We start from the raw sequence: 25873 nt of genomic DNA, 5'->3' as shown, positions 1-25873 counted from the left end.
CTGATAACTTGAATGGAATGATCAGGTAACCTGTCAGTGTTTGTCCGGCTTGCAAAATGTTATGCCACATATCAGTCTGTTGGCTTGGAAATCTCTCCCTCCTAATTTAGGTTTAGCACACAATATGAAGCAGCATCTCAAAAATGAAGAATGATGGTGTGCCAGTATTTTTATGCCTAAACCATGCCGCCTTCTGTAAAAACTACATAGCATGTTCAAAACCTGAAGTAGTCTGCATCTAGGTGAACAGTTTTAGGATCATAACATGCAGATGACCAAATAAGGGCAAATCCACACCATACATTTAATATACATTCAAAGCACACGATCCTGGAAACTATAGTTTGTTAAGGGTGCTGGGTATTGTAGTTCTTCGAGGGTGAAGCTACAGTTCCCAGAAATCTTTGGGGGAAATCATGTTGTAGCATTGAATGTGCTACAAATGAATGGTGTGGATCTATCTAATGAGGAGGAGCTAAGCCTACCCAGATGCTTCAAAAGTTTAGGTAATGTTAACCTGTTTTATTATTTTAACTTTCGTACATTTTAAAGTATGGTTGTGATTTTTTAAAATTTTTATTGTTTTATCTTTTGTAAACCACTTTGATATTTTTTACTGTCAAGCGGTGTACATGTTTTATGAAATATAAATAATGTTCACACAGAAATCTGCAGCAGACAATATGGTACAAGTGGGATAACTGTATGAATAACACTATGCTGAAGAAACCCAAAAAAATATTGTCACGCTATTCTGTGTTTCACTCTCCCAGTCTCATTGAAGGTACTTGTTGCTTGGTTCAAATGTAACACCAAATCATAATTTTGCACTATTAGAATAAGCCTGGAAAGAGCCTTAGGCTTCTGCACTTCTTCACCAAGTTGTTTTAAATTACTTCTTGTGTTTATATTCTTTTTTTGACAAACCATAATTCGCCATTACGTTGAGCCTGTACCATGAAACCAAATTGCAAACCAGAATTGCAAACCCTGGGCTCATCCACACTTCCACTTGGCCTAAAAAGCAAGGCTCCAAGCAGTTTTCTGTTTGCCCTGCCATTTTCCAGGGAAACCCATGCATTAGCACCGAATCGGAGCAAATGTCAGTCCATGGAAGATGCGATTGACGTTTGCTCTGATTCAGCAGGAAAGATTGGCATTTCTGGGGGGAAGTAGTGGGACAAACAGAAGTCTGGATGAACTCCTTGGCTTTCAATCACCCCTGGTTTGCAATTCTGATTTGCCAGGCAAGCATAAAACATAATTTGCCAGTTCATACGCAATGATGAGCTATGGTTCTCTAAAAACCAGGAACTAATTATTTGGACTACATAAAGGTGTGGAAGGAAAAGGAAGCATGCAAGGCTGAGGCTCTTCCTAGACTCAGTCTTGCAGTGCGAACTTATGGATTAGTACTACATGTGAACCAAGTTACTGTTTATTATTTACTTTTTGAATCAATATGACTTTCCTTTGTATTGGTAAACTTAAAATTTCATGGATCACATAGTCTTTCTTCATCACTGTAAATATTATGAAATGCATCAATAACCCTTTGTAGCAATTTTAAGATTACTGAGTTAATTGTAGACTTTTCCTATATAAATAAAAATACATTTCCATTTGGAAGAAGAGGAGGGAGGCAAGATAACAATATCTCAAGAAAATAGAGGAAAAACAGCATTTCACATAATATAATTTTAAAAGGTAGCTTACACTACTTATTTTAGCAGTAGTTTTAACACTGAAAGAAAAGGCTGTTTCCCATATTTGAAACTGGATTTCATTGGAAATATGCAAAAGTGTGACAATTAATTACTCAGAAGTATTAGCTAGCATATATTTCCAATTGAAAATTGCTATCTGTAGCTATGTTCCATCTACCACACAAAAACAATCACGTCATACTCTAAAGAAAAATATCGATTGGAAGATAAATAACAAACCCTATTTAGATAAATTTACTATTTTCCATTCAAATGTTGACAAATCAACTTGTTTGTTAATCTCAAGGGAGAAAAGGGTGGTGCATGTGTATCATGATTTAACTTTTACTGTATCTATGATCAATTTCACAAACTCAGGTTGCAACTCTATGCATACTTACTGGGAGTAATTGAATTTGGTCAGACCTAGATTTCACACACACGCAGGATCCAAGGCTGTATGCCATAAATTCAAAACATAAACTGTTCCAGCTACAGTATTAACTTCAAAGAATAAAGCTTTACTAATTTGTCATTACAACACCATCCCTTTTCAGGATTAAAAAAAAAAAAGAATCATGTCATATATGATAGTCACACCACGTCTTTCCATCGACTCAGATCAAGAAGATTTTGATAGTTTTGTTATTGTCCCAGTAGGTCAAGATAGCATTGACTCCAGATCTTCCTCCCACATTTTCTGGGATTACATCCCATAAACATATACACGTTTTGTTCTTGAGGCAACAGCATCCCAGAATATGTAGCTTGAACGGGACCGGCAGGTTTCCTTGTGACCCCTGCAGTCATGGGAAATCAGAATTTGTGAAGGCCTCAACACCAACAGGATCTGTTGCTCATTAATCACGCTCTGTGAAGGGATTTCTCTTTTGTAACTTCCCCAATTAAAGGCTAAGAAATCACAGGATCTTGCTTTAAATCAATATGGAGTCGTAAAAGAAGGATGACCTTAGTGTGAGAAAGACTGATTTTGAAAGCTCAGAAACTCTTAATCAAAATCTAAAAGCCCCCATGAAGCGAGGATTACCGGTAGATTACTTAAAACAGGATAAATTGCAGCCAAAACAGCAGTCCAAGCTCACAGAAGAAATAACACTGCAGTTCCCTTTCCATAGCCAGATACTAGAGGGCAAATTGTCCAGCAATTAGTGGTTCTATTTGAACTACAAGAAATTACATGCTCAAATACAATAGGGGTAACAACACTAGATCAGAGAATTAATTTTGATTATACAGTAGTAGAAAAAAATGGATCAATCAAGTAGTGTAAAGGCCATCAAATCTAGTCTAGATTTGTTAATAAGAGACTCAATCCAGCTGAAAACCCCCCAGAATAGTTTCTGTTTCAGCATATACATCTTTTTTGATATTGGTAGCTTTATAACAGCACCTTCATAAGCAACACACACACATTACATATATGCTGGCAATTAGTACCCAGTTCTGAATCAGCAGGAACAATAATAAACTGTACTGCTATTCCCTTACTTGTTTATTTCCAGAGAGTGCATCCCATACCGACTTTCGATTGCATATTTGCCAGGATTAGTGTGGACATTGATGGGAACATGGTTTTTGTACCTAAGAAAAAACAGTATTAAAATGGTGCATGAACTATGAATAAAACAATGTATAGATTTGCAAAATAGCATGTATCCCAATACAGAACCCAGTTAGATTATCAGAGTATCACCCATCAGCTGGCAGAGTGGGAGGCACTAAATTTAATGACCTGCTTTGCATTCTGGCACCTGATTGGCAGTATTTGTAGGATCTAACTGAGAATTCTTGTACACATAGGAATTGGGCAGGGGAACTGTACACACAGCATCCATTATACTGTACACATGATTTGGGTTCTAGCCAGAGCAGGAAAAATGAGTGCAGCAAAACTTTGCTTGATTATATTATCTTGACATTAATCATGGATACATCCATTTTAATATCTCCTGATTTCAGTGTGTTACAACACAGCCATTACTCAACACATAAAACTGAATAAACTGAGGATGTGGCCACTGTCACACATGAACTGCTTCTGTTAAAGTTTGACTGCTACTCTTTGTGGACCTGCCTTTGAATTCTATTTGGCCACCGTGGATGGTCCAGGATATGGCAGCAAGGGTTTTAACCTGAACTTTCCACATAAAAACATTGTGATGATTTTTTGTCAATTTTGCTGGTTTCCAGTAGATTTCTGGACCCAAAGTTTTGCTACTGAGCTTTGAAGCTCTAAATAGCATCTGTCCAGCATAACTTAAAACAACATTCTTCCATACAATTTTGCCCATTCACTCAGATAAAAAGGTTCTTCTCTGTGTTTCGCCAACATTTTAGGTCTAGTGGGTGATTACACAATACAGAGCCAAGGTTGATTTCTTATTCAAAGTACATGTACCTATTGTCCTTAGGCAGCAAGCTTTCTTTGTTTATAGCACTTCTAAGGAAGCAGATAGGTGATGTTCCTGGATTCCCCTTACCCATTTAGCTTTAATGGTTTGTCTGTGCTGTAATTATGTTGGTTTTAGCACAGTTTATTTTTATTTGGATGTAGGCTGGCTGGTAGATAATTTGATGGAAAGGTGGGCCATAAATACATATATAAAGAAAAATGATTGTTAAATATGAAATATCAGTTTTCATATATATATGTATGTGTATACACACACACACGTATTGATCCAAGCTATTTCATTTGATTTGCGGCATAAGTGAATGAACCATCTGCATATTTCATCACCTAAGCTATTTTTAATACTGTCATTTCCCCCACTTGATTCAAAAACAAAAACCAGGAGACCCAGTCCATTTCAACAAACAATAAAGTGACACCTTGTTGAACAGCCAGCAGTGTTATACTTAGCTCTTCCAAAACAAAGTTACAATTAAATCTGTCTCTTCTATCAATCTTCACATAAAAGGCTGCCTGTCAGCACCTTCTGTGATGGACAATTTAGACTAGTGCACACAGGTGCACATGTTAAATATAAATGGTGCTGAACTTTAAGACAAAGTCGGGAAAGATACCTTCACAAATTATTTGTTGTTTGGCATTTATACTGCACTTAGACTTAGTACATGTGTATAGAACATCTTAAAACAGAGGAAACGTGTGCCTCCTGAATGCAGGGAGTTGGACTAGATGACCCTCAGGGTCCCTTCCATCTCTACAATCCTATGATTCTAGGGGAAAGCAAGGAGCAATTTCACTGCAGCAAAACTGGAACAACCTTTCCCACTTTTTCAGCTGCTCTGTATGAGATGCTGCAGTTATTCCATGTCCTTGTTAAGGCAACCTGCAGAGATGTGACGAAAACCAAGCAGTGTGCTTGGCTCAGACAATAAATATATTTATGTCCAGATATAAATAAAAAGCTGCACATTTAAGATGGACCATTTAATCTCTGATGAGGAAAATTCCAGGAGAGGTAAATCATTTGCTAATCTGGGGTTGCAACACTCCTACTCTTACTGTGTACTAATAGTTTGCACTAACTGCCGAGAGTCTCAAATATCCTGGAGTTTCCATATCTTTTTTCATTGAAACCCATAAAGCAGCATGATTAAATGAAACGCATCCCAATGCAATATAAGGAATTCCTCAGAAGAGGCCGCTATAGCCTGTTCGCCCACAGCTCTTGTAATTTCTCTATGCTTGTATTAATGCAGTACACTTCAAGTACATGCATGACATTTGTTTAATCAATGATGAACAAGAGCTGTCAGATCAGGTTCACTGCATTTGGTATCCCAAAGCAAAACACCTGTTCAGACCCTCCCTCATTCTTTCCATTGGGAGCTAAATGCACACAGTGTGATTCTATGCACATTTACTCCAAAGCAAGTTTCATTGCATTCAGTGGGGCTTACTTGCAAGTAAGTTTGGATGGAACTGCCGCCTAAACACCTAATGGAATCCCAATAAAGTACATTATTACATGGATTTCTAAACCATACATATTGATATATACCAGGGGTGGCCAACTCCCAAGAGACTGCGACCTACTTACAGAATTAAAAACTGGCAGTGATCTACCCCCCTTTTGGGGGTTCAGGTCAAAAGTTTTTGGGGTTCATGTCAAATTGCTGGGGAAACATACAGCCTCACTGAGAAAACTATGTCTTCCATTCTGCAGATTGTGCAACAATGGAGGGAGGGGCGGGGGGGGGACTGGATTTGATTTTACCAACGCTAAGGAAAGGAACCCAGTGATCAACCATGATTTACCAAAACCTCCCAGTTTGTATATTGTAAGTCAGGCTTGGATTTGTTTTCAGTATTGAAAGATGGAATACAGATTGAATGACTAATTGAATTGTTTATGCACAAGAGTATGGACTTCATATGCGCACTGCAGCTCCCGATACTTGGAAGATTACAGTGTGTACAAGGGCTCCTGTGTGTGCAGTTCCTTTGCCCAATCCACACACACTCCAGTTTCACATCAAAGGTACTATTATCATCTCTGCTCAGGGTGTGTCAGCAATCATAACGAAGTACAGATTATCCAATTAATGACGGATGAGCTAAGATTCAAATTCAAAAATGAAATATACAAATTCACCAGTGTGAATGGCTTTATGCACGCACAAAGCAGTGTGGCATTGTCCAAAATGATGGCTTACAGACTGGAGAACATTTCAAGCCTTCTGATCAGTTTTATCTCTCTCAATGCAAAAAACGCTTGAGTTTTATTTTCATATTATCCATTTTAAACACACATATATAATCAACAACATGCAGTGCTGATAAAGAAAGAAGCTTACCATGTAACACGAGGCTCTGGCCAGCCAGTCACAGTGCAGTGTAATTTGACATTCTGTTTTTCCCAGATAGTGTGGGAACGAGGTTTGATAACAAATTCAGGAGCATGTAACAGTTTGTCTTCATTTAACTTTCTGTGGAATTCTATCTTATCACTTAACTGCAAGGCAAAGAATCATCTTAAACTTTATCACCTGGACACACTATAGTTTTATAACAGGGAAACATTATTTTTGTTTACAACAACCTTTCCCAATCTGGTATGCTGCAGACAACTCTACAAAGCTACTCTAGAACAAGTAGAGAGGAAATAACTATGCTTGTTGCATGATGCTATAATTTTACAAAAGGACCAACTTTTAAAATAAAAACATGGGGGTTGTTTGAGATTTTCTGATAATTAGCTGAGTGCACTTACTCAGAAGTAAAGTTTATGGAAGTTGTCAAGAAATTGAACTTTGTCACCTGCCCTGGGCTACTTGTATGAACTGTAGCATATTAGATGGGGTAAATATTTTTTACTTATTTTCTCATTGGGGATTATAGGTTTAACTGAGAATCCTAGCAATTTCCCCGAGGCTCAAATATCAAGGCGGTCCAATGTGAATGTAAGGAATGGCACAACTCTTGTTAGAGGGTCCTTGAAACTGGGCTATCTGGGAAAAGCATATGGTGGACAGAGTGAAGCTATATGAATAGGTGCATAGCTGGGAGGTGGGCAGATGAAGATGGATCTCAGAGTGGTAAGGAAAGATTTTGGTACGCCTGGGAGAGAAAGGTAGAAAAAAGGGCTGGATGTGAACAACAAAGGAGCTTGTGTAAGGTTCTATTTTAGGGAATGTGCTTAGAGATAGGGTCCCATTGATTTTGGTAACCAATCAAGAAATGAATTCAGCAGTTTGAATATTTCCCTCTGAAATCAAAGGTCACAAATGTGCTTAACTATGGCTTTAGTTATGTTTCCTACAGTTCTTTTACAACAACAACAAAAGCATTATTCCATAGCCGTAGTACCGTTTTCTTTAGAACCATTTCTTCAGCTGTCTCTTGTATTGCTATTTTTCTTGACTTCTTCTGATGTGTTTCTTCTTCCATAGAAGATGAAGTTTCCTTTTTGGCTACAGTAATTCCTTCCCCAGCTGCCATAAGGTTCCTTCTTGCAATATATGCAGCACTTTCCTTTATTCTTTCTTCTTCTGTGTCTGTAATCCCGCTGATATGGGTCTGTCTGCAATATATATTTTTTACATTGAATAGAAGACAAAATATTTTATTTAGTTCAGCCTATTCCATTTTAAAGGCAATGGACCTTCTCTACAAGGTCTCCTTGGATTTCTATTATGATAACCACCATCTGAAGTGAAGAAAGGTAAAAATGAAAAGACAAGTGGGTGAATCAAAATGCTCAATGTACATGCTTTCAGTTCATTATGGCTCTGAAAATCTGACACAGTATTTTATTTTTTTTAGACACAACTTTTCCAATTACAGCTAAAAGTAGTGCAATTATATTTAAAACATGCAATAAAGCAACCAAGTTAAAAACAAAACAAAACACATCTCACACTTAATTATATTATAGCTTGCCTGTCATTGGGGCTTAACATCTAGAAAGGGGGATGCCAAGACTCCTTCACTTATCTATGAAATATACATCAGAGCTTTCCAAACTGTGTGTCATGACACATTAGTGTGTTGGCTGCAGTGTGTAGGTGTGTTTTGATAATGCTCATCAAGCTCATCCTGGGGCAGAAAAGGGGTTAGTTTAATCTCTGGTTTGTTAGTAAAACTGAATTACTGTGTTGCGAAATGATTAATGTCTAAAAGTATGTTACCAACATGAAAAGTTTGGAAAGCTCTGGTCTACATGTTAAGGGTCAAGTTAATCCTCCCTTATTTACATATTGTAGCAAAAGGGATAGCCCAGGTGGCATCCTCCAGATGTTGTTGGACAGCAGCCTCGGTCACCCCTGACTTTTGGCCATGGTGGTTCATACTCATGAAAGCTGTAGTGCAACAACATCTAGAGGGCACTACATTGGCTCCCTCTGTACTACAGTTAATTCCTAGCCTTGGAAATGTGTGTCAGGGTTGAACTCTAGTAGCTCTGGCGCAAATTAACTCCTGTTTCCGGAACATTAATCTATAAGTGATTGCAGTGTTCTCTTATCCCTTCCATTCAAACCTATCTCTAAATAGAATTTTACATTAAGGACCACAGCATTGTTCCCCCTTCCAACAAAAATCAACAATGGTTTGCTTCAAACTATTGTTAAAGGAATGGGTGGGTGGATTTCACGATGTGGGAGGAAAATATGAATCTCACATGTGTGGGGTAAATAAAGAATTGGCTGAGTGCCTGGATTCAAAATGTGAGCCTAACTCACCCTCCAGCAGGTCAAGTAGCAGGTCAAGAAGAGAGATGGAACATCAGATAAGAAGGGGTATGATCTGGCTCAGTCTAGGAACCCAGCTCTATTATCGTAATTCCTTCATGCATTAACTAGTACTCGTGCATACTTATGCTTGACTGCAATCTCATTCAAATGAAACTCTTTAGCATGGTACATGGCTCTTTACAATGTATAACTTGATCACCACTAAAAACATCAAATCCATCCAACCCATGAATTGGGGTCAATTTCTGCTTTTGGATACAGCATGCTTTTAAAGAACTATTAAAGTACAGTGTAGACTTGTGTAAAGGCTTTTTATGATTATATTAATGTGTGCAGATATATCATCTTATACAACAGGGTTAGGAACATAGGAAGAGATTGCTGGCTCAGACCAGTAAATCAGAGATAAATCAAGTTGTGTAACTAAGTTATGAAATGAGCTACAAATTAACTTTTTAAAAAGTTATTTGCTTATGAATGCATATATTGCAGGCCCCAAGCCCAACTCTGTTGGCTTCCAACCAGAATACTGGGCAGCTAATGTGTTATATCTCTAGATAGCTTTCTGATGTAATCATTTTTTTAAAAAACACACCTCTCTCTGGCAAATCATCTGTCAATGGAAAGGTGCAAGCTGTCCTTGTAAGAGAATGCAGATATGATTTATAATTTGCACATGGAAAATGAGTCTGGACTCTTATCCTTCAGAGAATAAATAGACAGAAATGGTGTGAAACAGCATGTCCCATTCTGACACAAAAGCATAGATGGTATGTCAAATTTGTGTAACCATATAACAATGGATCAAGTGAGCTTTTCAACACTTTAAGAAATATTAATGAGAGCAGAGTAGTGGTGATAATGGTGAAGGAATTCCTATTCCATCACTTAACCCCCATATACAAATCCCAAGCATGCCTACAGGACTAGTAGTCTAAAGACAACTGGCTACTCCACATCTGTATTTAAGGGTATGCCTGTGCCAGCTGTTATCACAATATATTTCTTCTGCATAAGCACCAAAACTCTCTCTCACACACTGTAAAGTGCATTGTACTCTTCAATCTTAAATGTGTCTGCCTGTGGACTTAATAATAACAGAGAAAAGGAGTGCACTCTTAAAGCAATGTTTCAGCTGTGCTAATGCCAGTGCAATGTATTTGAAATCCTATGCTCCCCTAGCAGCAACCTTAAAGGCACCTATGATGCCCCCAATTAGTCATGCATAGAAGGCACCAATCAAAAGTGATGTGAGGAAGAACATCAAGATGAAATACTACACCCTGGAAAAACGTTAAACATGCACAAGCTATGCTAGTGTCATAGACATGATTTGTCCAACCACTCTTACAAGATATACATTCGGTCCCATCCATATGTCTACTGACTATATTTCCAGCAGGTCTTCTTATCAATGTCCTTTCAGGTGGGGGAACATTGTGCTTATTCTGGGGTAGTTTGTCTACCTTTGGTCCCCACCCTGTACTCAGCTCTCACTTGTGTCTCCTAGAAGCTTTCATCATGCGACAGCAGCCACACTCCAGGAATGGCTTTGACTGGCTGGGTAAACCAGGTGAGGGTAGCTGATGGGTCTGAAACCCTTGGCAAATTAGGGACTTCCCCCACACGTGAAGACAAACTCCAGCAGATTGAGCAGACAACACAAATAGTGAGTTCAATAGTCAAGAAGGTACCGTATTTTTCGCTCTATAACACGCACCAGACCATAACACGCACGTAGTTTTTAGAGGAGGAAAACAAGAAAAAAAAATATTCTAAACAAAATAGTGGATATATGATTTTTGTGGTTCATGCTGTGGCCACAGACATGTGATCTGACAGTGAGTTTGGAGTAGCCCAATACAAAAATCCTGAGGATCCATGTGGATCCATGCTTTGTAACCACGGAGGAGGGAAGGAAGGGGAACCATGGATCCTCTGCTCACGACTGCAGCAGATCCCCCCCGCCACCCGCAGGCATTCGCTCCATAACACGCACAGACATTTCCCCTTACTTTCTAGGAGGAAAAAAGTGAGTGTTATGGTGCAAAAAATACGGTAGTTTCTGCTGTAGAAGGAAGTGAGGGGCCGATGGGGCACATCAACCTGGGAAGGTAGCCCATCTAGGGGGTTTTTTGGGGAGAAGAAAGGGCTAAGGAATACACCCTACAAAAATCCAAAGCTGAGTCCCTAAGACTCCTTTGGACCACATCAGTGAGGCCGAGAGAGGGGTCCTGTCGTATGGGCAGCCCAGGACCTCCATAGACACTCACCAGGCTTGTGCCCCAAGGAAGGCACTTCAGTGCTGCAAACATAGCAGTTTGACTTCACCCCCAGAGGCATATTCCATTCTCTCTCGAGACAGATGGATAGCAGTTGTCAACAACTGTATCATATCACAGGGGGAAAGCAATGAAAATGTTCTGGTTTTGATTTGGCTTCTATGTAGAAATGTTCAGAGTCACGCTCATTTTCACCACAACACAAACCTACCACATCACATATATCAGGGATAACCAATATGGCCCTTATATAAATCTACTTTTCTTCCAGATATGAGCAGCAAATCCATTACAAAGATACACAGACAAACCATGCTCTTTATCCCTGCTCCTGTCCACAAATCAATGAAAAAGAGACATACCTTCCTCTGAATACAGGTACTACATACTCAATAGCTGTGTTTTCCTTCTCTTCTTCTGACAATATACTCTGCTTAGCCCGCTTTGCTTTGGGACTTAACTTGAAAGAATAATCGTCCAACATTTTTCTGAAAGAAAAGTAATATCATCAGATTTATAAAGACACTGCATATACAATTAGATTTACAAGCATATGCCTTAGAAAACCATATCTAAACATAAAAGATACATTAAATATATCAGGACATCTGCTTATCTACAAGTATACAAGGTGAACATTGGGGAAGCAGGCAAAAAACTACATAGAAAAATAGATGGAAAAACACAAAGATATAATGGTCAATTCAGTATTGCCAAAATTATATACAATAATGAGTTTTTTTGTTTTTATTTTGTCTATCTGAGCACTGTCTTTAATACCATCAACAGGAAAAAACTCAAATCTAGATTACTCCTTGTTATTAGCAACAGCTAAGGAGCTTCCACTGTTACTATTTTGCAAAAGGGATTCAAACGCTTACTGGAACTTTTGGTTTATGCAATTAAAGTGCATTAAAGCACTCTGTCACATTACTGCAACAATTCTGCTTTTTAAAAAGCATGGACTTTTTAATGTGATGGGAAATGCATGGAAAAGTGTTCAATAAGCAAATTATTTGCAGGAAGATGGGTAAGCACCCCACAAGTAAATACAGATAATTGCAGAATGAATGCTTATTGTCATATAACTGTCCCATAAAAGTATAATAAATGGTTAATAAAGGTTGGACACAGTCTAACCACCAAGTAATCTTTGTGCAAGCAAATCATGATATGAACTGGGCTTAACGTGCAACTACTTACTTACTTACAATTTGCTTCTCATCTATCCTCACTGTGCTTCTCATAACAAAAGCAGCATTTTTAAAAAAAAAAACTTAAAGAATACCAAGGGTCAAAGCTCAAATTTCTAAACTTTGAAAACTATTGTTTCATATCACTTTTTTAAAAATATAACTTGCTCATACTGTTATGCAATCACTAGAATGATCTTTATGGGTCTAAATTCAATTCGAACATCTTCTTCACCTTATTACAGTCATACCTCAGGATAAATGTGCTTCAAGTTAAGTTTTTTCGGGTTGCACTCTGCGGCGACCTGGAAGTAACAGAGTGCGTTACTTCCGGGGTTTGCCATGTGCGCATGCGCAAATGGTCAAAATGACGTCACACACATGCGCAGAAGTGGCAAAACATGACCCGCGCAGACGCGGGTCGTGTTTGCTTCAGGATGCAAACGGGGCTCTGGAACGGATCCCATTTGCATCCTGAGGTACCACTGTACTTAGATTTTCCAGAGGGAAACAGAAAAGAGAATGGAAACATGCAGCCTAAGTTTATGCATGTCTAGTTACAAATAAGTACCACTTGTTCAGTTGGATTTAGTCCTAGCTACTTCTGCATATGCTTATTACATACCTAGACTGAAATCCAATGCACACATTTGGGAGTAAGCGTTCCTAAAAATGGGGCTTAGTTCTGAGTAGATACTCAAAGGATTACACTGTTTACATCATAAATATTCTGAGTAGCATTTTTTCTGCAGAAGAAGTACAGAAATGTGAGCACTGATTAAATATAAAGCCATGCTGTAACTATTTTTGCTGGATTGTGGATATTAGTGAAAGGAGAAACCCAATGCAATGGAGCTATTTGTGCCAGCTCCTGAATTTGGGGAGTCTACCAGACCCGCCAAGTGTCCCTATTTCCCAGGGACGTCCCTGATTTAGAGAATCCATCCCGTTTTCTGATTTGATCCTGGAATGTCCCACTTTTCCTTAGGATGCCCCTATTTTCATTGGAGAAATGTTGGAGGGTATGGAGTTAGCTGACCCCCGAGCTGTCTGAAGGCCATCCTGTATAGGGAAGTTTTTTTTAATGTTTTTATATATGTTGGAAGCAGCCCAGAGTAACTGGGGCAACTCGGTAAGATGTGTGGGGTATAAACAGTAAAATTATCATTAAGGAATGGGACCTCCCTATATTCATCGTAGAAATGTTGGAGTGAAATGCAGATGATGTTTGGCCACACACACACACACACAATTTGGCCAACAGTTACTGAAAGGTCATGAAGCTGTTGTCCCTGAAACCAGAGAGCAAAGAAAGTGCGATAGGTTCTACTCTGGGGAGATTCAGTTCCACATACCAGGTAAGAAGCTCTGGTTGCAACATCCTTCACTGAAGGGCAATATTTTAGGATCTACTCTGGAGAATCTAGAAGCTTCTCTGTCTATGGACCTCTAGTAAGCCTGCACATAAGGGACTATGAGAAAACTGATTTTAGAAACTTTTATAGTTAGTCTGCTGATACCTCAGGTGGCAATCCTATAAACATTTACCTGGGACTGTACACCATTGAGCCAGTGGTGGAGCATATGCCCACGCTGCCCAGGGCGGGTGCGCTCCTGAGGGGGGTGGAGCGCACAGCTGAGGGGGCGGAGGGTGTCCTCCCAGGCACGGGATAGCTGTTTGGGTGCACGGAGCCGCATGCGCGCCCTGCAGCCAGGGGCAGAGTGAGATGCCCATGGTGGACATTCAGGGTGCTGCCTACCCACAACTCCCAAGCCTCCCCCAGCTGTCAAAACCAAGGGGGAAGGGGGGAATGCCGCCAGCAAGGCGGTGCAGCTCCTCCCCTTTCCCCGACGGCTCAGGGTAGGCTTGGGAGTCGCGTGAAGGCAGTGCACCAAATGTCAACCCCCCCCCCAGCGAAGACACCCGGGGTGGTCCACCCCCACCACACATCCCTTCCTCCGCCCCTGCACTGAGCTCAATGGGACTTACTTCTGAGTAAATCTGTATCAGTTTAAGCTACTCTCAATCCCATCATATATCTTTTAGCGGAATGGCAGGATATAAATGATCTTAAATAAATAAATGGTTTTAGGAAGCATTTCAGGGGACAAGGAGGAAGGCCAAAGGCCTATAACTTGTTTGCAAGAGCAATGGTGTTGTTTCTATATAGCATCAAAAATAACAGCTTACTCTAACATCTGTATGTAAGATCGACTTACAACAGGATGATATGTATTCATTGGGAAAAAAACTTGATTTTCAACTCTGGTCCTGCCCAATTCATACATTACTTGGCTATTCACACCAGTGATCCTAGTCACTGCTGAGTATGCACATAGTGCTTGAGTCCTGTGCATAAGTTACTGAGTGGCAGCAAACACTATATTTCTAAATGAGAAGTACCCAACAGTCATGGCTATTGCGGCCAAACAACACCTATGATCATTCTTTTCTTATATTTATTTGAGGATTGCTAGAATAATTCACAAAGGATTTTGAGTCATATGCGAAATGCCTGAAGCAGCCCTATATTGCTTCATAAATTTAATTACCATAGGTAGGAACATCTGAGACTGACATTCAGAGCCATTGGTTTAGAATGTCACCTGACAATGTGAACTGTTTTCATGTCTCATCAGGGCTGAGAAGACAAATTGTACTATGGTCCCCTAGATGTTATTGATTTGGATGCTCTTATGTCACTACAAATTATGATGACCTATGGTTAAATTTAGCTGAATGCTAAGGCATTGAGAGATTTTAGAATTAGAATGCTAAAGCCAATTAGCAACTTTTGAAAAACTGCTTAGGTCTTGCCTACATAAAGAAGGGGGGAACCCTGGGTATGTTCATATTACAAATTGATGTACAGTTTCAGGATTTTTAAGACATTTGCTGCAGACAGACTGCTTATGGTAAGCAATGAAAAAGCCTGGAAGACGCAATACCTTTGACAAGCAGAGTTTGATTCCTGCTTCTTCAGATCTAACATAGTATGTTACTCTGTGAAACAGGCTTTCCTTCTAAATAATAATAAATGCAAAAATTCCTTTCAGAAAGGCGAAGCATGTGCTGTGTTGCCAGATCAAGAAGAGTAACAGGATCCCCCTAGAGATTGCCCTACTAGTCTAAGGTTGGAGACTCAGCTATTTCATATTCTATCTCCTAAGTGACAAACATATTTAGACAGATCTGATTTAGTAGAAAAGATGAATAAGAACCCTTCAAAAGACTGATAATTTTATTGAATGAATGAGGTTTTTCTCCTGTCCCTTCTTCCACAACTTTGCTTTGTCTGCCACATGACAAATGAATGAAGTAGCCTAGCTTTATTCCATGCACTGGATTGGGTAAGATTATCTGACATTAAGGTGTCCTCGACTGTAGGGTCAAGTTGAGAGCCTTCCAAATGTTGGCCATAAGCCATGAACAGGTTTAGGGCACATAAAGATCTGTGCAAGATATTTAGCACATTAGAGAAGCTTGCTGAATAAGCATGAATCAAACATTGAAACGCAAGGTATATAGCTGCTTTGGACTAATATATAAAGAAAAAAAGATATATATTTTTTACTATAAACAAAAATAAACACACAGTTCAGATTATGTCCTAAACCACTTGATGGCTTGTAGGCACTGAGCAAAACATAAGAAAGCTTGACAGCGATAGAGTGGTACCTTGGGTTACAGACGCTTCAGGTTACAGATGCTTCAGGTTATAGACTCCACTAACCCAGAAATAGTACCTCGGGTTAAGAACTTTGCTTCAAGAAATCGTGCTGCGGTGGCTCGGTGGCAACGGGAGACCCCGTTAGCTAAAGTGGTACCTCAGGTTAAGAACAGTTTCAGGTTAAGAATGGACCTCCAGAACGAATTAAGTTCTTAACCCAAGGTACCACTGTACCAGGAAAGGCCCTAGAACTGATAATTAAACTATCAGTCTGTGAACACTCAGAAAAGGATGCTGTGATTACTAAGACCCTATTTTTCAGCAGCTGGCTCTAAGCTTTAAGGATCTTCTACTTAGGAATCAAATGACCAAATATTCTTCTCCATACCTAAACTGATGACTAATGACATAGTTCATGGCATGTAAAAGGGAACATCTTTATTTATACTTCTGGGCTGCTGGAATTCCCTTTGGCCTAGACACAAAATGCTTTGGTGTATGGCTATAGACTTTGATGAGTAAATCACCATAAGAGCCAAAACCACCGTGTGCATGTGCGAAATCAATATTGTTTGATCATCACAATCCGGAAGAGCAGGATATATCAGACTTCCCATGGTAAGCACAAGGTTTTCAGGGTGGGCTATCTCTTTAATTCTGTTATGCCATACTTCCTAAGGCTGGCATTTTGTGTTAGGCCACCCATCCCCCATAGCAGTTGTTTTGTGACTGGAGCCTCCAGCGTTCCCTCAAAATTCAAAATGTGCCCACTGGTCCAAAAAGGCTTGGCAACCTATACTATAGAATGGTAGGAAAGAGCAAAAATAAAATGTAAGAATCTTGACTTGAAGAAGACATTTTTGCAGTAAATAATCCTGTAAATATAATCACTTAAGAGCAATTATTTTTGCAGGAATCGAGTTCAACCTTGATTGTTCACTATTGTACTTAAAACTCTTTGCCAAAGCTGAAACAACAGTTAAATAATGAATGGAATCATACTTTCATCAACACCAGCAATTCAGTTATAAAGGTCACATACTGAGCACTTCAGTCCAAGTAAGCACATACCAGCCTAAATCCCAATCACAAACAATTAGATAATTACTTCTGGCAAGATAATTTTTAAAACCTGCTGAGAAAGAGGACATTTTAATGGGATTTCACAACGGTATTGGATTTACAGTTTCAGTGCCAACTTCTTCCAGTGATCAGAATACAGAATACAGGCAGCGTTGATGGCATCATGATTGGTCCTTGCCCATCCTCAGATACTTAAATTACTATCTTTGGCTATTCTGCTATCAATTAAGGCTGGTGTATATTTATTTTACATGCATGTTTATTTAAGACAACTAGCAAACATCTCTGTTTCAATTTTCCTACTATATTATAGAGAAAACCATGCTCTTAACCCTCTTATGGGCAGGCAGATGTACGTAACATTCTTCCAGTGTTTTCTATTTCTTATGAAAAGTTAATGGAAGACTGTGTGTTTGAGGGCTCATTCACACTGAAGTTTAATGTAGATTTGAAGCTGCTTCTGTGTCTATATTTTTTGGCATCCACACAATACTGTACTCTCATCCAAGTGGCAGCCTGCATTCCCACCCCAGAAAAGAAATTAAATTTGGATTGTCCTGATCTGCAGATAATCTGCTAAGGGAATAAAACACCATATATAATTGCATGTTACCCAACTGTGGGTGCATTGTGTGGACAGGTTATTTTACATGTGTGTTCACATGCTGGGTTCTACCTATTATCACACACCCTACTTCCATTTTGTTTCCATCAGCCCAAAGGAAAGAATTCAGCTTGGCAATCTGGTATATTGAAAAACTTGTGGGTTAATAAAATGCTTTAAAAGTGCATGTGTGCAGATAAACAAATACATGTGCGCATTCCGACAATGGACCTCAGGTTTCCAGAAAGGGAAGTGCTAACTGAGGGGAGGAGACAACACCACACAGCATGAATACATACTACCAAGCACCACCTACCAATGTGGACAGAGAAACAATGAGATAGATTTCAGAGGCATAAAACTGAAAATGTTCATGTGTGGATGAAGGTGTACAAATGCACGCATGGAAACAGCAAATCACATATAAATTTGTAAACCACTTTGAAGTTTTCTTTTTTGTGCTTTTTACAATCAACCAGTGTATAAATTTTATGAAATAAAATAAATTAAAAAATAAATAAAAGTAACTCCCTCATGTGAGGACAACCTGAGCTGAGGAACTGTGAGAGGAGGAGCTAATGAAACCATTTCCCTCCACCCATTATTCCAATCAAAACCAACGCCCCATTTCATCCATGGGGGTGGAAATACATACATTTTCATCCTGCATTGAAAAGCTGGGCGGAAGGGTGATGGCTGAAGGGGAAAGGGTTAAGCAGCTCTTTCCAAGCTTCCAAGCCTTCTTCAAAATCCATGCAGCAAACTGCTGCATGTCTTTGCCTGTGTAATATCTAGGCTGGCCCTCAGAAGACCCATAGAAGAGACAATAACCATACTTTTGTGGGAAGACTGTAAAGTGTAAAAAATTACGTCTAAGAATAGCAAATTATTTCAGCAAAGAAATACAGTGGTACCTCTGGTTGCGAACAGGATCCGTTCCGGAGGCCTGTTCGCAACATAAAAAGAGCGCAACCCACAGCGGAGCGTCTGCGCTTGCACGGGTTGCGATTCGCCGCTTCTGCGTATGTGCATGACGTCATTTTGCGCTTCTGCGCATGCGCAAGTGGCGAAACCCGGAAGTAACCCTTTCCGGTACTTCCGGGTCGCCGCAGGACGTGACCTGAAAGAACGTAACATGAAGCAGACGTAACATGAAGTATGACTGTACATATGATGATACATCACAGAACCTGCTCCTGCTCCAACTGAAGCCAATAGAGTGTTTGTCACTGAACTGAATGAAAAAGGAGTAAACATTTCCTTGCAACTGAGCAAAATTTTGTGTTTTACCCTACCCTCGACTGTAGGTTTCATATCCAAGGCGGTAGGCTTCAGCTTTCTTATTGACCAACTCAGATCCATGATGGTAGGCTTCAGCTTTCTTACTTATCAATTCAGATCCTAGACTGAGGGCTGAAGATCTTTTACTGTGAGCTGCTGATTCATGGGCATAGGATTCTGCCAATTCATGGCTAGATGCTGCAGACTGCTGGCCATGGTGGTAGGCCAATGCAGCTTCCTTACTATAGGCAGTAGATCCATGAGTGTAGATGGCAGATTTGCGCTTCTCCTCCCTTTGGTACTGACTTAGAGTGGACTCCAGCTCCTTGTGGCGATATGCACGATCAAAATGTTGATGATGCCTCTGGTAGAATGGTAAAGACATCCTGGATTTCTCTTAGCTCAGCCCACACTTTTGATGTTCTGTAAAAACAACAACAACAAACCACAAGTTAAATACTAGCATGCATGACTATGCCATTATGGTGGGTTTTTTTTAATGTCATAAGCTGCCTTGAACATGGTTTTAACTATGGAAAGTCAGTATACAAATAAAATCATGTATGTATGTAAAGGTAGAGGTAAAGGACCCCTGGATGGTTAGGTCCAGTCAAAGGTGACTATGGGGTGTGGCACACATCTTGCTTCAGGCCGAGGGAGTTGGCGTTTGTCCACAGACAGCTTTCCAGGTCATGTGGCCAGCATGACTAAACCGCTTCTGGCATAACAAAACACCGTGACGGAAGCCAGAGCACGTGGAAACGCTGTTTACCTATGTATGTATGTATGTATATATGTATGACATGCTCAATAATTTTTCAGAGATCATAATTAATCCAACAAAGATAGATTCAGATAAATACTGAAGGGAAGATTGTGGGTGGTATTCAACTTATGTCTTACTCAGAGTAGACCCTTGAAATTAAACAACTTGACTAAGTATGGTCCATTTAGTTCAATGTAACAATTGTAATTAAAACTTAGTTGAATACCACACTGTGTCATGGTTATGTTTCACTGGGCTCATCTACCTGCAAGCAAAATATGATAAATAGTAGTTACAGCATGTATGAGTACAGTAGTACCTCAGGTTACATACGCTTCAGGTTACATACTCTTCAGGTTACAGGCTCCACTAACCCAGAAATAGTGCTTCAGGTTAAGCACTTTGATTCAGGATGAGAACAGAAATCGTGCTCCGGCGGCGCAGCGGCAGCAGGAGGCCCCATAAGCTAAAGTGGTGCTTCAGGTTAAGAACAGTTTCAGGTTAAGTACAGACCTCCAGAACGAATTAAGTACTTAACCTGAGGTACCACTGTATTTAAGTGTATGAATAAGAAACTTTCACAAGGACGTAAGTCAAAAAGTGCACACAAAATCCATTTTAACATTCCACTTATATAAGAACATTATTCATCTGAAGTTAAGAAGAACATTTACGTCCACACAGTTGTAGATTTGAGTTTTATAACTTTCTATGAAAATTTGAGACACTTGTAGAAAAAAAGCAAAACATTAGTTTCATCCCATGTGGCAATTCCTAGGAGAAACACAAAATGCTCTTTAAGAGCATCTGGTTACTCTTGTAGCACTTTGGTACAGGAATCTTTTGTCTAACTCTTCTAGAATTAAAATAAATTTTGTGTATTTTTCTTTTCTATTTCTTTTCTGTTTTTTAAAAAATCTAACTTTCAAATCACATTTTCATATTGTGATTTCAACATTACGTTCCAGATTCTGCATTCAAAAATCATCTTCTTGTGACCATCTCACACAGTTACATTTGGAGAGACCCAAGATGCAAAACTGAAGAGTAGAGTCAATACTCCAAATACATCCATTTGCAAACCAGTTATTCTGAACCTTAGCATTCACAATTAAATGTGTGAATCCAAATTATAATTCCAGTATGTATAATGTAGCTCATACAAGTGCTTATTATTTCATGTTCTGCACTGTATGTGTGTCTGTTTCCTTCACTATTTATATATGCATTGTTTGCATAACTGCAGTCTGTCTTATCTTAGTATAATTAACAGGCTGTATGAAGGGCCCATGGTTCAACACAAGGTTTCCAACAGTGAAGATCTACCAACATAATTATGACTTTGTTCAAGATCCACTTGTTGACGCCCACCATCAGTACACACACACAGCCTTAAGCCTCTTCTGCTGCATTTTCCCGAGCACCTGCTGTTAGCGGCTCAGTGATTAAATGACAAGGCTTCTTCAATCTTCAGTTTGAAAATTATTATTCATTTTGTGAATAGCCATTAGTTTTATCTTAGGCTTTGGAAGTGCTAGATTCAGTGTGTGTGGTAATTCTGTGTGCACACATTTACAGAGGCATGTGCAGTAAAAATACCTAATTTGTCAATAATTTAACTACTATGATTAACTTTTTATATGTTACTGTAGGGCTAAATAAATGTACATTAACAGGAGCAGCATCATGATGGCAGACTTCTCACTGGCCTATGTATGTTCATTAAAGCATGTGTAGAAAGTGGCCACACATATTTGTGCCACACAGCTGTTTGCATTTGATCCCATTTGAACATTATAATGAATACATTGCACATAGGTTGGTGCATTGTGTTGGTATTCCCCTCTAGCAAGGGCTGTTATATTTTAAAAATACTATGGGAATCTTGAAACACATAGAGAATCTAATCACTTGAACTGTTTTCATCTGAAGACATTCTGAAGTAACTATCACACACAAGCAGAAAGCATTTTAGAAGAGAACTGTTACACAACTAAACTTTCTAGTGGCACCATTAACTCATGTTTCATTTGAAAAGTACTTTAGCGGTACGTTACAATAGGTGAGCTGCTAAATATTTTGCATTACTTTGTTTTTTCTTGAAGGTTCACTCTTAAGATTTCTCCAATCTGCTGTTGAATCCATAATAGAAGAAAATAGATAATACTGGTCCACATTTATAACATACAGAATACATTTGTTTGACAAATAATGTCTCTAGACATTGCATACTTACCAGTAGTCCAATTAAGAATGATAGAATTTCAGTCTTGTACAAGGATGAATGAGAAGAAGAGAGAAATCCAGCAAAAGTTTGATCCAGCAGAGTGGCTGACAGGACCAGGGTTGAGGGACCCTCAGGTCCAGAACAAAAATAATGACTGTAGTCAGTGGAATGTGAAAGCAACACTCCCAACCTTTTATGGCTGGAAAGGCTGTTAAATATAGCAGCAGCAAAGAGGGGGAGAGAGACAGAGTGCTATCCCTCCGCAAATATATGACAGCAGCTTCAAGCTACAAGTCTTCCCTCTCTCAAACCTAACGAAATTGAGTCCTAAAGGCTTCTGCCAGCTCCTAAATGATGTCAACATGGTTGTGCAACTGACATTCATTGGTTTAAGTAATGAAGGAAAATCTGTTGCTCCATAAACCTAATTTAAAAATAAGTTGCCACTGTACTGACAGAAGCCAGAGTTACAGTAGTGTGACATTAATAAGGACTCCTGAATGTTCTTGTGCCCAGTTCCATCACAGGATGCTATTAACACAAGTGTTGATATATCTGCTGTGAACTGAATTTAGCCAAGGTAATTTGTAAGTGTGAAGGTAATTAGGAAAGCTGAACTGTGGGTTTCATGGGGGGGGGTGTAATTCTATGATTTCTTAACAAGTTGTCAGTTTTTATAATCTGATAGAATCATAGAATTGTAGAGTTGGAAAGTCCAACCCCTTGCAATACAGGAATTTCAACCAAAGCGTCCTTGACAGAGGGCCATCAACCTCTGCTTAAAAACCTTCAAGAAAGGAAAGTCTACCACCTCTCATGGGAGTCTGTTCCACTGCCAAACAGCTCTTACTGTCAGAAAGTTCTTCCTGATGTTTAGTCAGGATCTCCTTTCTTGTAATTTGAACCCATTGGTTCGGGTTCTAGCCTCTGGAGCAGGAGAAACCAAGCTTGCTCCAACCTCCATGTGACAGCATGGATATTTAGATATTTGAATATGGTTTTTCATTTCCTAAAAGAATACCTGCTGGTTGAAAACAGAATGTGTATCTTCTCTCACATTGTCCTTTTAATGAGCAAAAGGTTGAAGATACTGATTTGGTTGAAGACTGCATGAAAGGAGTGGATACCACGCTTAACCTGGCAGGTTTGGGAAATGAGACAGGTTTTGTCCATATTTGAATTAGGTCTGAATCCATGTTTATTGCTTTGAACTTCCCCTCACCAATCCACACAGGAGTGTATTTGCTGTTGTATTTAGAACGAATCAGCCCTGTATATCCATATTGGCAGCCATTCCCATTGCTATTTAGATTCCTGCTGAGTTTGCTTGTTAATTGTCTCATCAGTTACAGTTGGTTGCCCCATTCCACTCTTTTATGCTAGTTTCTTCAGGTGGCATTGTCAACATATGGACAGATAACTTTTTTTTTCATTTAGAAAAACTGATCTGGTTTGTGTGGAATACTCATTTAGGGGGAAATATATTCTTTGTTCTCCTAAATTACTCTGTGCACAAATTAGATCAGTTTTTCCTTCCTGCCTTGCTGCTGCAAAACTAAACCTTTTTGAATCTGTGGGTACCTGTGGCGGGGCAGGGGTCAGATAATGATATAAGTTGGGGAGTCAGTGGGGCTGAGGAGCCCTTTCAAGTTCAGGAATTGGCATGGTGGTGGGAGTAGGTGATGGCTTTGTTGTGTCTTTATCTACCATGACTTCTGCCAAATGATTATCACCTTCTCCCTACGTGCAAGCAATCAAGACCCCCCATTCAGGCTTGAACAAGGAAAGCAGCTGGGAGAGAGAAGGTAGCAGTGGAGAGCAAGGAGAGAGGTCCAAGTCAGGTGCTATGAAAGCAGAGCTATCCTCTGTTGTTGTTTAGTTGTGTCCGACTCTTCGTGACCCCATGGACCAGAGCACGCCAGGCACTCCTGTCTTCCACTGCCTCCCACAGTTTGGTCAACCTCATGTTGGTAGCTTCGAGAACACTATCCAACCATCTCGTCCTCTGTCGTCCCCTTCTCCTTGTGCCCTCAATCTTTCCCAACATCAGGGTCTTTTCCAGGGAGTCTTCTCCTCTCATGAGGTGGCCAAAGTATTTTTTTTTTCTTTACAGCAAAGGAAAGTCCAATGCTGTAAAGAAAAAAAAATTGCACAGGAACTTGGAATGTAAGATCCATGTACAATGGTAAGCTGGATGTGGTCTCTTCCCTCTAAATCTCACTTATTTGTTATCAAACTGCCACTAGTGCCAGGTCTATATAAGTCTTCCATGAAGTTTTGGTTCAGTCTCTTTTAGCACTAAGCATTCCAGTCCTCATCTCCCTGGTTTGGAGGCGTCAAACATTTTCACATAAATACACTGTCTCACGTGCAACCTTTTGATCTCTTAAAGCAGCTGCCACTTCTTTCAGTATGTTCGTTGCCAAGTTCTATCCTATCCTCACTTAGATAACCTGAAACATTTACATCATCATCAAGAATGGATGAGTTGACCACAATTGGTTGATTTCAACTTTATTCCAGCAGTTGGTTTAAAATCCTGTCAAAAGGAGGATGGTCATGCAATGTTTAAGCAACTCTGAAATTCCACAGTGTCTAGGAAGCTAAAATAAAGGTGGGAATTTGTGCATAACCCCTCAAAACTAGAAGCAGCATGTGTAATCCAAACCTAAATTCCCTTTAGACATGGTGATCATTTTACTGAACAACTTTACAGTGGTACCTCGGGTTACATACGCTTCAGGTTACATATGCTTCAGGTTACATACGCTTCAGGTTACAGACTCCGCTAACCCAGAAATATTACCTCAGGTTAAGAACTTTGCTTCAGGATGAGAACAGAAATCGTGCGGCAGCGGCGCAGCAGCAGCAGGCCCTATTAGCTAAAGTGGTGCTTCAGGTTAAGAACAGTTTCAGGTTAAGAACGGTCCTCCAGAACGAATTAAGTACTTAACCCGAGGTACCACTGTAGTTTCATTTGTACTGCAACTGGTGTGACATTTTTGTTTCTGTTATCAGAGAACCAAAGTGATCAATTTTCATATCTGTGAAGATTCTTTATATGCATTTATATTCCATCTCCAAATGGAGAGTTAGCAGCAGTACACACTGTTTATCTGTCTGAAATAATAAATTTACTATGAAGACGAAAGGGCTAGTGAGACAAGTACAGTTAGTAGCTATGTAATCTTAGCTGTCTTTTAATGATTTAGCAGTCCAAGCACATTGACTTCTACTCAAAAGGTGCCCTTGAATAAATATTCTCTGGGTGTTTTGTGAGCAATATAAGGATCAGAAAAGAAAATGGATCCTGTTGATGAATGGTTTTGAAAATGGATATGATATTGCTAGGGAAAATTGGTGTCTGTGAATCCAGGAATCTCAGTTCAAGAATAGAAGGTATGCACTTATCTCCAGACTGCACCAAAATAGTACACTATCTTTATGGTACATTGCTAAGAGTAAGACCCCTCCCTTTCTTATTTCTATTTCAATGGATGAACAGCTGACTGCAGTTTAGTTAACATTTCCTTGCAGCAAATGCTTTGATGTCTATTGTAAGCCATAACTGAATATTTAAGATAGAAACCATGCATTCCTTTGGCCCTGCTTCCTCTTCTATAGAAATCTTATATTAATGGCATGATGAATAGTGATTTTCTCAATTTCAAATACCTAGGGAGGACCCAAAAAGTTTTATATTACATTTTTTGAAGGGATGCCACATTATTAGAAACATTTGTCATATAATTTTAGTCAATTAAGTAACAGACCAAACTATTAAATTTGCATGGCAGTTAAAAAAAAGTTTTGAAGAGCAGACATTTGTTGTTTTTATATGATGAATACGTATGTCATAGTAGGGACCAACTGAG

General features: G+C 39.4%; 1 protein-coding gene across 5 annotated transcripts in view; it reads right to left on the bottom strand.

Moving 5' to 3' along the window:
* MYOM1 (myomesin 1) overlaps positions 1-22538 on the bottom strand; it is a 67510-nt gene extending 44972 nt beyond the window's left edge. For 4 of the 5 annotated variants that reach the window (XR_014550111.1, XR_014550112.1, XR_014550113.1 and 1 more), the window contains exons 1-6: positions 22008-22349; positions 19020-19428; positions 11536-11661; positions 7507-7720; positions 6495-6652; positions 3216-3308 (exon numbers count right to left, since the gene is read on the bottom strand). Coding sequence is in view for 2 of the 5 variants with exons in the window: in XM_083622468.1 (XP_083478594.1) it covers positions 3216-3308; positions 6495-6652; positions 7507-7720; positions 11536-11661; positions 19020-19390 (962 nt within the window). In the remaining 3 variants the exon portion in view is untranslated. Of the gene's footprint in view, positions 1-3215; positions 3309-6494; positions 6653-7506; positions 7721-11535; positions 11662-19019; positions 19429-22007 lie in introns of all 5 variants that reach the window. The other variant, XM_083622469.1, reaches the window with a different exon arrangement.
* Between the last annotated feature and the right edge of the window lie 3335 nt (positions 22539-25873).

This window comes from Podarcis filfolensis (genome assembly GCF_964270895.1).
Source record: "Podarcis filfolensis genome assembly, chromosome: 7".
NCBI lineage: Eukaryota > Metazoa > Chordata > Lepidosauria > Squamata > Lacertidae > Podarcis > Podarcis filfolensis.
The sequence above is the reverse complement of the archived record's forward strand: the minus strand, read 5'-3'. Positions and strand labels throughout refer to the sequence as shown.